The 14222-nt window shown below is 41.7% G+C and overlaps 1 protein-coding gene across 3 annotated transcripts in view; it reads right to left on the bottom strand.

Moving 5' to 3' along the window:
- Positions 1 to 826: 826 nt before the first annotated feature.
- The window catches only part of LOC135514362 (apoptosis-inducing factor 3), a 44433-nt gene continuing 31037 nt past the window's right edge, over positions 827 to 14222 (bottom strand). For 2 of the 3 annotated variants that reach the window (XM_064937802.1, XM_064937804.1), the window contains exons 3-20: positions 9705 to 9921; positions 9456 to 9565; positions 9211 to 9320; positions 9056 to 9100; positions 8867 to 8963; positions 7353 to 7465; positions 6774 to 6860; positions 6476 to 6567; positions 6207 to 6337; positions 5915 to 6030; positions 5314 to 5385; positions 4758 to 4821; positions 4502 to 4578; positions 4131 to 4248; positions 3646 to 3744; positions 3159 to 3234; positions 2852 to 2956; positions 827 to 2366 (exon numbers count right to left, since the gene is read on the bottom strand). In XM_064937802.1, coding sequence (XP_064793874.1) covers positions 2324 to 2366; positions 2852 to 2956; positions 3159 to 3234; positions 3646 to 3744; positions 4131 to 4248; positions 4502 to 4578; positions 4758 to 4821; positions 5314 to 5385; positions 5915 to 6030; positions 6207 to 6337; positions 6476 to 6567; positions 6774 to 6860; positions 7353 to 7465; positions 8867 to 8963; positions 9056 to 9100; positions 9211 to 9320; positions 9456 to 9565; positions 9705 to 9921 — 1772 coding nt within the window. In that variant the 3' untranslated portion in view covers positions 827 to 2323. Of the gene's footprint in view, positions 2367 to 2608; positions 2630 to 2851; positions 2957 to 3158; positions 3235 to 3645; positions 3745 to 4130; positions 4249 to 4501; positions 4579 to 4757; positions 4822 to 5313; positions 5386 to 5914; positions 6031 to 6206; positions 6338 to 6475; positions 6568 to 6773; positions 6861 to 7352; positions 7466 to 8866; positions 8964 to 9055; positions 9101 to 9210; positions 9321 to 9455; positions 9566 to 9704; positions 9922 to 14222 lie in introns of all 3 variants that reach the window. The other variant, XM_064937803.1, reaches the window with a different exon arrangement.

The following is a 14222-nucleotide window of genomic DNA, read 5'->3' as shown; positions in this document are numbered from 1 at the left end:
TTTTGGTACACCAGAAGTACATTCATTTCCAATGGGACATTGCATTTGGCTTGCTGCTGTGCATTCTGTGTGGCGCGTACGTTTGATTTATCGAAGTATGAGTCAAATTGTATGCGTAGACAGAAATGGTAGCAGAAGGTAAATGTTTAACTTTTGTTACACATATCCAGATGATGCTGCGTACCTTTCTGTGCAATGACACTGTGGGTGTGATCAAGGCGTTAGCAATTTTGACGCATGCCTCGGAGCTCTGGTATCAACCATAACATCACAAGTTTACAGGCCACGTTATGCTGGCTTGCAAAGTGATGTGTAATTCCTATTGGAATCCAGCCCGAGTTGGGATAGGCAACAATAAGAATTTGTATTACCCACAACCTGCATTTAGAATGAATGACTGGGTTGATTAGACTAAGGTAACCCACAAGGCTTAACAGGAAACCATCTTAATAACAGGAACAACCATTTCAGTAACGGTTGCAAAAGTCCAAGTAACCGATTGTATTAGTTTAGAAAAACATTTAAGTAGCATAAAATTAATGAATCAAATACAAGTAAGTACATTTAAATTGTACTTACGTGCAATAGAGCATGCTGGGAAATATAATGATGGTCATGGTTTTGGTTTAACACCACACAGAGTGAATGAAACACCTGAATCAACACTGGAAGTGTTACACTGAAAAATCAGCACTAGGTGTCTCTGGCCAATTTGCTGTGTAAAAAGAGCCTCTTTTGTAATTCTTGTAAAGGGCTTTGTGTCATTGTCTTTAATAAAATGTAATATAGCTTTAATTCCAATACATACTGATAGCAGAACAGGAAACATTATTGAAGACTTTTATTTCAAAGTTTCCATTATTAAAAAAAAAAAAAAATACCATTTAAGCTTCTCTGTATGAAGAATGTCTTTTAAAATGCGGTCTTGTTTTTTTTTTGGAATCTTCAACATGCCAAAATGGAGATGGAAATACTTCCTCCTCTACATATTTAAGGAAATTATAAACAAGACCTCTTCAAATACAGATAACCAATATATGGTAAGAAAATAAAAGCAACAAGTTAATTTTTTATTTTTTTGCAACAGGACCAACCCCAATGTGACCAGGCCTCAAACTTCAGTTCCCTGAGTTAGTAACAAAGAGCATTCATAGCCTTCAGCAAATATTACATGACCATATCTAAAAGAACAACAGTCATTTAAATTTTGTTAGAAAGCACAGACATACCTTTTCTATTGCGCAAGCATTAAGAAAGATTAAAGTACATTTCAATTTCTCGTTTGTGCAATCCACAGATGTAGTATCTTAATTTGATCACCCGATGCAGGAAATGCAAACTTGTAGCTAGTGTATTCCATTTTTTAAAAAGGCTTCTAAAAGTTTGACATTTCCACTTAAACGTTTCAGACTTGATTTGCCCTAACTAAAAATGTATCAAATTAAGATCCTGCATCTGTATGAGCAAGGCAACATAGGTCACCACCAATAAGAAGGGATGCATTGTATTCCATAAAAGAATGATTTGTAATCATATTGTGAGGATTTCATGTGCGCGTCAGGTGGGGAAAGGTACATTCAATTGCTGCAACTACGGATTATGTGCATTATGTGAAATTTATAGTTGAGGCAAACATTGCAGTTGAAGGTCTAATTGCAACGCTGACAAACCTAAGCGTCGTTTTTGTGTGGCTTCGATGGGTAACACTGTCTTTGCTTCTATAAAATTGGGGCTGAACAATCTATAAGAAATCCTATTATTTCAACTACCAGATACTGTACCTGGTCTGTTTTAGCCCACATGAGCATACTCAACTAAATTAGTTTGATCTCAACCTTAGAAAACTCCAGTTTAAAATTGTACAGCCCGGTTTTGTTACAGTGTATTGAGGATTATAACTATATACAAAGTTGCATATACAAAAAAAATGCAATACCCCTCTCCGGCCCTTTATAAACAAAGTGTACAGGTAGATGCATCATGCAGAAGCACAGAGACTGCATCCAGGATTGCTTTAACTGTGAAATCGCAGAACATAGCCATGAGCACACAGTTCTGCCATTACGGCATTGGAGCGTGTTAAAACCGTGTATGGCTCAGGTTATTGGTAAGAATACAGTATGTAATCCATCACCGTAGACGTTCTCTGTCGAAACATCTCAGTCTCGATTCCAAGGGGAGTGACTCCAACAGTCCCAGACAGGGGTCTGCTGCTGTATGTCCACAGTATGGCTGCACGGCATCTCACCAGCACCAAACGTGTCCATATTCTAGTGTCCAACAGACCCCAGACGCACGGAGAGCCTGAGACGTGGAGGTTCGCTCACTGCGACCCTTTGTCTATCAACCAAGACATGTCCCCTGTCCTGCAATGCAGAGGAAACAAAAACAACAACAAAAAACATCACTCAGAGTGCATATTATGCATGGAATGACATGGATAATGTAGTCTTGGCTCTGAACAACCGAAAACAAGAGTGTACGGCTGGAACTGAACTGCATGTATAGAATAAGCATGCCGAGGCAGATTTGTGTGGTCCAACAGTGTTTCACATGAGGGGATTGTTCGTGGAGGGATTGAGAAAGGCATGCGTCTTAGATTTCGTACTTGCGTTGTCGGGTTAACAGCCTTCATTTTGTGTGAGTGCACAATTAAAAAATGAAAGATCAACATTAGAGAAAGTAAGACAGTGTTTACAGTAAAGCATTGCAGTACACATCTTCAAACGGACAGACACCCACTGGCAAATGTATGTAAACCCTCCTCTGCTTATTAAAATAGGAAAATATCTTTCACAGTTATCACACATCATTTGGTAACAGTTGTAGAGGAGCATAGACATGCACTTACTCCACATCTCGCTTTCTAATCGTCTTTCCGGACCCTAAGACCTCTGCCACACGGGATACAATGGGGTCATAGTTCATGCTGGCAACAGCAACCACTTCCTCACTCCTATAGGCGGGAGAGATACCCCGAACAACTTTTAGACAACAAACTAGGTTTAATGGAGTTCATTCTATGGTAAGGATGAACTCTACTGGATTATATAAGAACTAAACATAACAACAACAAAGAGGATTTACTTTACAAAACAACCAGGATTGATGGCTGAAAGCATCTCAGTAGATAGCCACGATGGTGTTTGGACACATACCTGGTGTAAAAGGCCACAAACTTTAGTTCGTCCACGTCCCCTTGGATGACGACATCGTCAAAGCCCTCCCCGTAACCTTGGTGATAGAATAGATACACTTTAGGTTTGTAAACAGAGTGCCACACCACCACCATACATATCACAAATGGCCTACTTCTGAATCCTAAAATGACTGAAAAGCCTCAGTGTCTGACCTCACAGCTAGGTGGCAGTACTGGCGCTACAATCTCAGAGGCATTTGGAGGAAAGCATTGGTAGTAGTCTTACCAACTCACTATTTGCAGATTACTTCCTGGATTACTTACTTACAGATTACTTACTTGCTGGCAACACTATGGTTGAGGTTTTGAAACATGCACAGGCCACATATACTAAGTAGATGTGTCACTGTCACATTTGACAGTTCTGCCATGTGCTTTGGATAAAATCTGCTAAATGACTCTACCTGTATTAAATGATATTACTTGTGGAATGAGGCTCTGTTTACCTGCGTAGCGTAGGCTTTTCCCAAACATGGCTGACCAGAAATAGGGCACCGTTTTGATCTCAGTGGGTCTTCCCATCATGCCGAGCGCTGCCACTCTCCCTGTCAATCATAAACAAATAGAAAAAGGTCCCAGAAAAACAATCCCCTGCAAATCCAGCCCCATATACGCAGCAGAGTGTTTGACCCTTTAGGGCAGGGCAACTCCAGTCCTCCAGGGCCTGATTGGTGTCACACTTCTTCTCCATCCCTAGTGAACACAGCTGATTAGAATGTAATTTGATTAAACTGAAGATCATGATTAGGTGATTATTGGAGTCAGGTGTGTTAACTGGGGCAAAACTGTGACACCAATCAGGCCCTCAAGGACTGGAGTTGCCTTTAGGGGGAAATGTGAAAATTCTACCTCAAAATTATCTTTTGGTATTTGTTTCATTATGATGCATTGTTTCCTTTAACACTTTATTAACACAACAATGAACACTTACCGTGCACATGGGCCATTTGCCAGTGTGGGATGTTCACCTTCTTATTGCTCCGCCCCGGAAAAGGAAACGTCACAATGTCTCCTCCGGCATAGACACCATCAATGTTAGTCTGCATTGTCTGAGGGTTAGAGGGTTATCCAGAAGAATACAGGAGCCAATGTGGAAATCAGGAGGATCTCGTACTAGACAAGCCACCTGACATATTAGGCAACTGATGAAAAACTCACGGCTCTAGCGCTACAAATGACCCAGCAACACTTGTGCATCATTGCAATAGAGTGGCACTGAAATTAATTGCTTGACTGAAATGAGTGCATTCAAAGTATTTGTGCATCATTAGAGTTGTTGTGCGTCATCATTGTCGTTTCTACCTTGTTGACGGGGACGAAACCCTTGGAGTCCATGTGAACTCCGCTCTGTTTCAGGAATCCAGTGGCTGGGCCTGACCCTGCAGGTTGAAGAGACATCGACCGCCATGAATTCACCACCGGGAATCAGAGTAACATTAGTGGTTGAGTTTGTTGAACTCTACATTTACACTCCTGCACGGCCACTGAAATGAGCGAGTGTGCTAAAGTTGAGGCTATCGCGGAACGAGCGTTGGTGTCTCTGAGCTGGCCACCTCACCTGTGCCAATAATACACACGTCCGCCCTTAGTACTTTTCCACTCTTCAGAACCACCTCTTTCAACTGTGGAACATAAAACAAAAAAAAACATTGACAAAAACAGTGAGGCAACACACACGTAATATTACCACTAGATTACCCGCAGTTCTGCTACTTTACTGCTTGAGTACAAAGTATATATTTTTTGTTGCAAAACCAGTATTGGCACACGCTTCTTTTACTTAGTCACACTTCAAATGGAGGTTGTAACTGGTTGTTATCTGGGCTGCCTATCCTTTGCTTGCTGGCACTCTGTGGTCTACTTGGGTCAAATCACACCCATTCATCAGCGTTTAATGGCTGGATACCATTCTCCTCTTCTCCCCAAGTGTATACTTGCACACTTCCTCTCATAGATTTGTGTGTCATTCGCAAAGAGGGAGTTTCCACCATAGCGAAATCCATGGTAGAGAATCTAGGCGAAGCCTGAGAATGGTCTTGACTGGCCAGCAGTGCGAAGGAAGGAGAGAGCCAACTGTGCATAATGTCATGCTGTTTCTCTCACTTTCGGAATACCTGTCCATGATGGCCAACCATCTCCGACACTTCATTCAACATGTAGAACTTCACCCTGTTCGTCTCAAACAGCTGAAAAGACAGACAGAGCCAGAGAGAGCACTGGGTTAAGGTTCATAAGATCAAAGCTACTTCTCAAAGAGTTAAGCTTAACTGGCGGTGAGGCGGCAACCCTCCCTATAAATAGCCTCTTCATAACGGATTATTAACACGATGTATTATGGTACAAGGCATGACTGTTTCCACAGTCTCCCTCTGCTGTGTCTTATCAGCAGGGAACATGCAGTGTTACATCAACAACATGGTATACGGAGGCCCTACACACACATGGCCGTGCATGCATGCACACACCAGGGATACACCCGGTATACCCTCCCCTGAAAAAAAACAGGATTAAAATGGACAATATAGACCTGATTGACTAAATAAGTGCATGAGCACTGATAAGAATATACTGTACTAGACATATTCCCTTTTGGTGCCTGGTGCATTGAGCCCAAGGAACATGATTCACATTTATAGTATATGTTTCTATGTGTAGAAATGCTGATGAGGGTGTTCTAGAGGTATCAGGGCCATTTTCCCAGGGGCGGGTCCCTACCTTCATTATGGCTTTCCCTACTTTCTCCCCCAGAGCTTTCCGGAAAGGGACTGCTTCTATCCCAATGATGGAGACAGAGTGGGCCTTGTCAGTGAGAGCGGCAGCCACCTCCATACCTAATGCAGAACACTGATGATTACTCATTCACACATAGAAGTGCTACAGTACTACTATAAATACAAAAGATTCCACAAGCTACAACTTTTAAGGCTTAACGTAGCCTTCATGAACCCTTTATAACTATTGGACATATGTGAATTTACATCTACTGCATGGCTGTCATCTCTCTCACCAACAAATGATGTTCCCACAATCACAGCATTCTTGTTGTTGGCCAACCTGGCTACGTTATTAGCATCTTCAGGGGTCCTGAGGTGAAACACATTCCTAACGTCCTGGCCTTTATAGTTCAATGGCTTGGGTCTGGCAAAAGACACAGAGCAGTGGTATACCAGTGTCAATAGAACAATGACTCATGTCAAAACTGGTTATATCAATTACAACAGAATTTAATTCCATTTGATTGCATTCAACCAAAGACTATTTCCGGTCACTCCTCACTTGCTTCCTGTAGCAATGAAAAGCCTCTTGTATTCCATCCTAAAGCCGTCTTGAAAAGTCACAGCCTTCGCCTTGACGTCCACTGCCACAACCTATATGGCATCCAAACATCACAGTTAGAAAGAGAACATGGGCGTCACCAAGGGGATGCGTTCATTAGGGACACCGAACTAAACGTTTTGCAACGGAAAACTCAAATCTTCTATTTGGAAGATGTTCAGGTAGCCACTCCATTTCAAAACTCCCTACTTTACCTGGATTCAAATGTAGCCTATATAATCCGTGTTTCAGGTCTCACCTCCTTCTCCGTGAGAAGCTCGATGTCATGGGCTTGGAGGAAGTCTATGGAGCGCAGCTGGAGTTGCTCTGCTGTGCTCTCTAAGGACTGAGGGGGAGACAGTTAGTTACAGTACACCACAGACTGGATTTTACGGGGTGACGTTTGTTAAGTTGAAATGCTATAGGTGAAGTTCATTGAAGAAATAGCACTTTTATGATGCTAACGCAACGTTAAATTGGTTGGTTTCGCTTTCAACATTATCCCAATTTAAATCGCAACGTCAGCAAACCGTTTTCCCATAGATATCACGGCCAAATGTCAACATTGACCAGGACCAATATTATCCCAAGATTACAGGCTAAAGATGGGTTCAGGATGGGTTAATACTAGCAATAACAAAACGGTAAGTATTTTGGAGCATGACATCTCTGGGAAGAATATATAATCTGCTGTGAAACACAGTAGGGCATAACTGGTAGACCGTCGATCAGCAATTTCAACTATGTTTTTATCCAGAAGATCCCTCATGGACACTAAGTCTTTATGGGGATAGTCCTTGTGTAGTCTCTGTGGTGTGCTCTGGATCTCTGTACAAACCTTACTCAGTTTAGGCCTGTCATAGGGTGGGTATTTGTCCATGGTGCACATGACAATGCGATCAGTGAAGCCCTCCTGTCTCAACGTCTCAGCGCACACCAGCCCTGCTGGACCTGGAGGCACAAGACACTGGTTTAACGTCTATGTAGGATCTTAGATCCTTGCTATCCGAACTGAACCCATGCTCCGTTTACCAGAACTATTTGATAGGAAAAAATAATAGTGGATTCAGTTTAGATACCAGACACAATCTTAGAGCGGTGTAAACAAACAAAACTTGGCCAAAGAGCATACAGTAAAATATGTTGAATTTTTTTTTTAAAGAGCACCATGAATAGGGTTGCAAAGGGAGGGTATATTACTGGAAACTTTCTACGTTTGGTATTGCACCCCCTTTTGCCATCAGAACAGCCTCAATTGGTCGGGGCATGGACTCTAGGAGGTGTCGAAAGCTTTCCACAGGGATGCTGGTCCATGTTGACTCCAATGATTCCCACAATTGTGCCAAATTGGCTGGATGTCCTTTAAATGGTGGGCCATTCTTGATACACATGGGAAACTGTTGTGTGGAAAAACCCAGCTGTGTTGCAATTCTTGACACACTCAAACCTGGCTGGCACCTACGACCATACCTTGTTGAAAGGCACTTAAATATTTTGTCTTGCCAATTCACCCTCTGAATGGCACACATACACAATCCATGTCTCAAGTCATAAAACAAATCATTCTTTAACCCGTGTCCTCCCATTCATCGACACTGATTGAAGTGGATCATCAATAAGGGATCATAGCCTTCACCTGGATTCACCTGGTCAGTCATGGAAAGATGTCTTAATGTTTTGTACACTCAGAGTATATTAAATAATTTAACAAGAGGATTTTAAAATAAAAAACAGAATGACAATGCTGCAAAATATTATCCCAAATATAAACCATTAACTTAGTGAATACCAATGGTGTTTAATATGAGGGTTTCAGCATGACATATAATTTATATATTGTTTTATAAACTTGTATTTATTTTACTATGTCAATACGTATTTGTTGTCACTGTTTTGGCGTCAACCTGGTGGCAGTTGTGAAAAACGTCGATAGTTGGAAGAGTTGCAGAGTTAATTGAAAATAATGCCATTGTTGATGCTTTTTTCATTAATTAGGCTATCTACTAGAAACTCATGGACAATATTGACACAGATATAATAAATTAATACTGTATATGAATACCCTTTTGTAAAGATTTTTGTATAAATGATCAAAGTTACAATAAATTGCCATATATTTTCTGTTAATTACCAAAAATGTTGGTAAATTACCAGTAGCTTTGCAACACTAACCATCACCTAAAAACCTGGCTGTTGCGGTAATGTTTGGGAGCTGCCATCTATCCTTTTTTAGAATACTCAGGACCTATAATGAACCAAACACAGATGGTTCCAGTCCTAGTCGACAGTTTAAACAGACGTCTATTCACCAGCTGTGTGTGAGTGCAAGGAGATGCTCAATGGCCAACTCACCTGATCCAACGATGAGGATGTGGCTGAAGCCAGTGCTGGAGTTAACGACTGCTGAACATCGGGCCATGGCCTTTGACCTCTTCTGTGACTGAAGATCCTGGAAGATGAAAATGTTTGCCAGGTCAACAAAGGGGAATCAGTTGATTTAGAGCAAATGATCTGTTCTAGATCGTCCCAGAATATCTTTACCTGTTTATTAGCGCGAATTATCACCTTGTCCTTTTCAACTCGGACCTGAAGCAAACAGACATGAGCGATGTGTACACGGTTTTTGACGATGCTTAGAGACAGTATGTGAAGGCAGGGAATGTGAATGGCACGGCGAACCGAACGAGGAAGGTCACCTGGAATGTGGGCAGGCTGTCCAGCCCAGGAAAGTCCTCAATGTCTCCTGTAGCGATGTTGAAACAAGCTCCGTGCCAGGGGCAACGCACGTGCCCTTTGGACAAGACACCTGCAACACACAAAGATATGTATTCCACTGTATCATACACCAATCCATCTCAGAGCTTGTTTATAACAGAAGACAGCAAAAAGATACCATACCAATATTACATCAAACAAGCAAACAATGCAGAACCGGATTCACCTTTGACCAGCGGTGCCCCATAATGTGGACACTTGTGCCCAATGGCAGAAAACTCTCCATGTTCTTTGATGAGCAGCGCTCTGCCACTTCCCAAATCAACCTCTCGCATCCTATGCAGGGATGAGCACACACACACACACACACACACACACAGGAAGAGAGAAAATATCTGAGTGAAAAAAAGGACTGGTTACAGCCATAACAATTCCAGGTGATTGACTTTATATGTTGTCTTTTGTTTGGCCTTACTGTCCATTTTCCATGTCCTTGACATGACACACTGAGGCCTCCACGTAGTCGCGGGGTTTGTAGAGCCTCAGGGGTGCGGCAGCAGCATCCTCGTCGGAGCAGTGTCCCAGCGCTCCGTTTGGCCTGCAGTCAGAGAAGGGGCTTGCCTTTCCATTGGGTGACATCACATCTGCTTCCTTGTCTTTCTCCAAGAGGGTAAGCTCCACTTTCACCTCAACTGCAGGACAGACCATTAGAAATATGACACACTTTTCAGGCTGATCTTCGCCCAGTCACTTGTTTTTAACCTTATCATACGGTACTGTTCATCATTTTCACCCACATCCTCCTCCTCAACTTTTAAGCCACCAGCCACCCCTGATATTCTTATTCATTTTCCCTTTGATTACCATTCCCAGCAGACTCCAAATGGAGAAGGGGTTCTGTATCGAATGAAACCGACTTGACCATGAAAATGATTTTGCTGTGTGACAACCTGCTGTGTGACAACAGGTTCAGCACAGTCATTCTGGATTCACTGTAAAATACCCTTTTGAGTGACTAAAATGCACTACATACAAAAGTATGTGGACACCTGCTCGTCGAACAGCTCATTGCAAAATCATGAGCATTATAATGGAGTTGGACACCCCCCTGCAATAACAGCCTCCACTCTTCTGGGAAGGCTCTCCATTAGATGTTGGAACATTGCTGCGGGGACTTGCTTCCATTCGGCCACAAGAGCATTAATGAGGTCGGGCACTGATGTTGGGCGATTAGGCCTGGCTCACAGTCGGCGTTCCAATTCATCCCAAAAGTGTTTGATAGGGTTGAGGTCAGGGCTCTGTGCAGGCCAGTCATGTTGGAAGCACACCAATCGACAAAACATTTCTGTGTGAACCTCGCTTTGTGCACGGGGGCATTGTATTGCTGAAACAGGAAAGGGGCCTTCCCCAAACTGTTGCCACAAAGTTGAAAGCACAGAATCATCTAGAATTGAATTGTATGCTGTAGTGTTAAGATTTCCCTTCACTGGAACTAAGGGGACTAGCCATAACTGAGAAAAACAGCTTCTCCTGGCATCTGCCAAACGGTGAAGCGGGATTCATCACTCCAGAGTCCAATGGTGGCGAGCTTTACACCACTCCAGCCGATGCTTGGCATTGCACATGGTGATCTTAGGCTTGTGTGCAGCTGCTCGGCCATGGAAACACATTTCATGAAGCTCCCGACAAACAGTTCTTGTGCTGACGTTGCTTCCAGAGGACAGCAGATTTCTACTCACTAAGCGCTTCAGCACTCGGCAGTATGCTTGATTTTATACACCTGTCAGCAATGGGTGTGGCTGAAATAGCCAAATCCACTCATTTGAAGGGGTGTCCACATTCTGTTTGCCATGTAGTGAATCACCCATAATATTTTTGGGGAATAGAAATGCTCAAAATGTGAGAAAAATTTCTCTCTCTCTTATAGTTAATTACCAGGAAGTACTACCAGAAAAGACAGGCTGAGTGGGAGGAGAGCTTATATTTATGAGCTCGCTTGAATGACAGCTCCATGTCAAGCAACTTGGAAGCAGAGACCAGTGTTGCAGTAAAATCATCTCAAGCAAATTTGGTGATGCACAAAGCAACTCAAACAACATTTAAATTGCATCGATGATGTCAATTTGTTATATACATCTCCAGTTTGGCATGTCTGTTACGGTCGGTTCACAGCAGCACTGACGGCTGCGTTGACATGACAACTGCGTCAGAGTTTTGAATGACCCCCCCCCTTTTTATTCCATGCTGGCTGAAGACCTAGCTAGCCAACACCAGACACCGATGAAAAAGGAAACAGAAGTATCTTTGCCATAGACAAATAGTGTAAACTTTTCATTATATTTGCAGATAGCTATATAAACCACACCTCTCTGCAAACACACCTTCTCTGACATTGGTTAAAAGGCTGTACTCATTTAAATTAGGTAAGAGAATATCATGTTTCCATTGGTGTATTAACAAAAAAAAAGAGTTTGAGTGATGTCACTATCCCCTTAATAAACCCGCCTCCTGAATCCAAGTGTTGGACATGGGGGAGGGGACCAGTAACTTTATGATGACACTTTATCAAACGTAGAGGCAACAGTCACTGTTCATACTTTGGTCATCATACTTTGATCTGGTTTCATCCAAATATCATCCAATTTCATGAAAAACATGATTTTGACCGTTCAGATACAGTATATATTTAGGATCACTACACTATACATTAGATATGTTCCTGAATAACATACAAGCCGATGTGGATGTGTGGGTTTATTTGTTGTGAGGTGCCCAAGAGGCATTTGATGACAGTTGCCTCTGGGGTTTGTATTTCTTCATTCGAAGAAATGGTTTTGTGACCCGTTTTCACTGCAGCTAACTTTATCTCTTCGGCTGGAGAAATGTGCTGACCATCCGGTTCTTACATGGTAATCTGGCAGGAATGTTCACCTGCTGAGCGAGTCTTAATTAAAATCACTGGAAAATCATGAGAGTGACTGCAATCGCAGGAGAGGAAAGGGGAGAGGCTCCATCCCCAGACTAATATGAGATCTTTATTTTTGCGAGAGATATTATAGAATCTTACATAAGAGGAATTCACAATTTGTACATTAGAATTGCGGTAGAGATATATATTTTTGATGATCTTTCTTTTGATTTTAAATAGCATAAAATCACATCCACAGATCAGGACCATTCTGAATCCATAAGTTGATCCTCAACCATATGCTCCATGCTGAAGTCAGAATCTCTCCTAAAACATCATATTTGATAAGAGATATACAGTATAGAAATACAATGAAGAGTAACACCATAATTTAACATGAAATAACAAACTCAATCATTATTTCATTAAATCAATCTAATGTAAGCCGGCACAACCCATTCATGTGCATTAGCAATTTTGAAAAATATTTTAAAATTATCATTAAAATCATATAGAACGTGTATATTATGGTCCTCTGCTCATCTTCTCCTGGACAGGGGTTTATTTGTCAATGATTAGCAAACGATGTCAGATGACTCTGTCCTAAAACCTGTTACCTTTAACTGAGTCTTTGGCGATCTGCCCATGATGTGTAGCTGTGGAACCAAGCCATTGTTTTCATACTGTAAATAACATGCATGAAGTGTCATTTTTACCATCATACACATTGCTAAAAAAAAATATGGCTGCTTTGCAGTTCTATATATGACCTTTTCTTCTAGCAATGCAAACTGCTTTGTTTTTGGATTCTACCTGCTTAGTTAAGGGACCTTTCTCTCCACTGAGATTCTCCAATGCATCAACGAGGAAAACTGAGCGAATTGTACACCTCGGGACAAACATACCCTTTCTTGTCATTGAAGGAAGAGATACTCCTACCTAGAATGCAGTATAATCTCCCCTATCCCTCTCCTCTATCCCACACACTCACCCCTTCTGCTATTCTTTTCATTCAGAAGCAACATGTGCTGCATCTTTTTGAGTGGGCACTGATGGACTTTCCAGTCTTAGAAACAATTCCCCGTTTACAATATGTTGCTGAAATATTCTATTGGACCTAATTGAGGGGCCACGTGCATGACATCTCAGCTCCCACTAACACATCTGCTTTTCACTGATTCTGCAGAAACTCAGTGTTCTGGAATATTTTGACTAAGCCCACGTTTTTTTTCTGGCATTTGCAGCATCATGACAATACACTTAGAGAATCACCATCATCTTCAATGTTCCTCTTCACGATTGAATGTTTAACCCGAAATAGAGTGTAACAATAAATACAGGAGTCATTACAATACATGTTAATCTGTACTAACAGGAATAACTACAGAGTAAGGGCACTAATGTAAAGTTTTACAGATTGAGTGATACTGTGTTTTACAGATTGAAAACATGTATTTATCTCACATTGTGTAAAATCCGTTTTTGTCTGGTTCAGTGTCTGATTTTGTTGACTATACTGGTGCTCATCACTGCTGTGTCCAAGGTTCCATTCAGGGGCCCATTTGTTTCCTACAGACTCTGACTAATTAGACTTTCACAGTGAGGGGCATCTATTCCAACACACCACCCTCAAAACAATCTCCCTATAGTACTGGAGACAAGTCCCCTACACATTATATATTGCGGTGGTTGATTTTGTGAAAATTATGCTTAAAAAAACAACAACACAAAAACAAATTAAAAATCGCTCTCCCTATGCACTGTTGAAAGTCAAAGATTTAAGAACAACCAGAGATTGAAAAAAATAATAATAATAAAGTAATGCGTTTGATTTCAGCACTTACTGCCCCCCTCCAACAAGCTTGACTGCATTTAAACAGCGACGTGTTTGCTTTGAAACAGCCATACATCCGCAATCCTACATTTTCAGTTTCACTGCTACAGTATGCAGCCAAATCAGACGCGGTGACTGAGATAGTGTAGCTACCCTTCATAAGTGTCTTAAATGACATCAAATGTGGGATGTCGGACAAATTTCAATGATAAGAAATCAGAGGTCGTTCTTTTCGCCTGCCACCTTGCTCG

This window comes from Oncorhynchus masou, chromosome 25 (genome assembly GCF_036934945.1).
Source record: "Oncorhynchus masou masou isolate Uvic2021 chromosome 25, UVic_Omas_1.1, whole genome shotgun sequence".
Taxonomy (NCBI): domain Eukaryota; kingdom Metazoa; phylum Chordata; class Actinopteri; order Salmoniformes; family Salmonidae; genus Oncorhynchus; species Oncorhynchus masou.
Note: the sequence above shows the minus strand (reverse complement) of the source record. Positions and strands in the feature narration are given on the sequence as shown.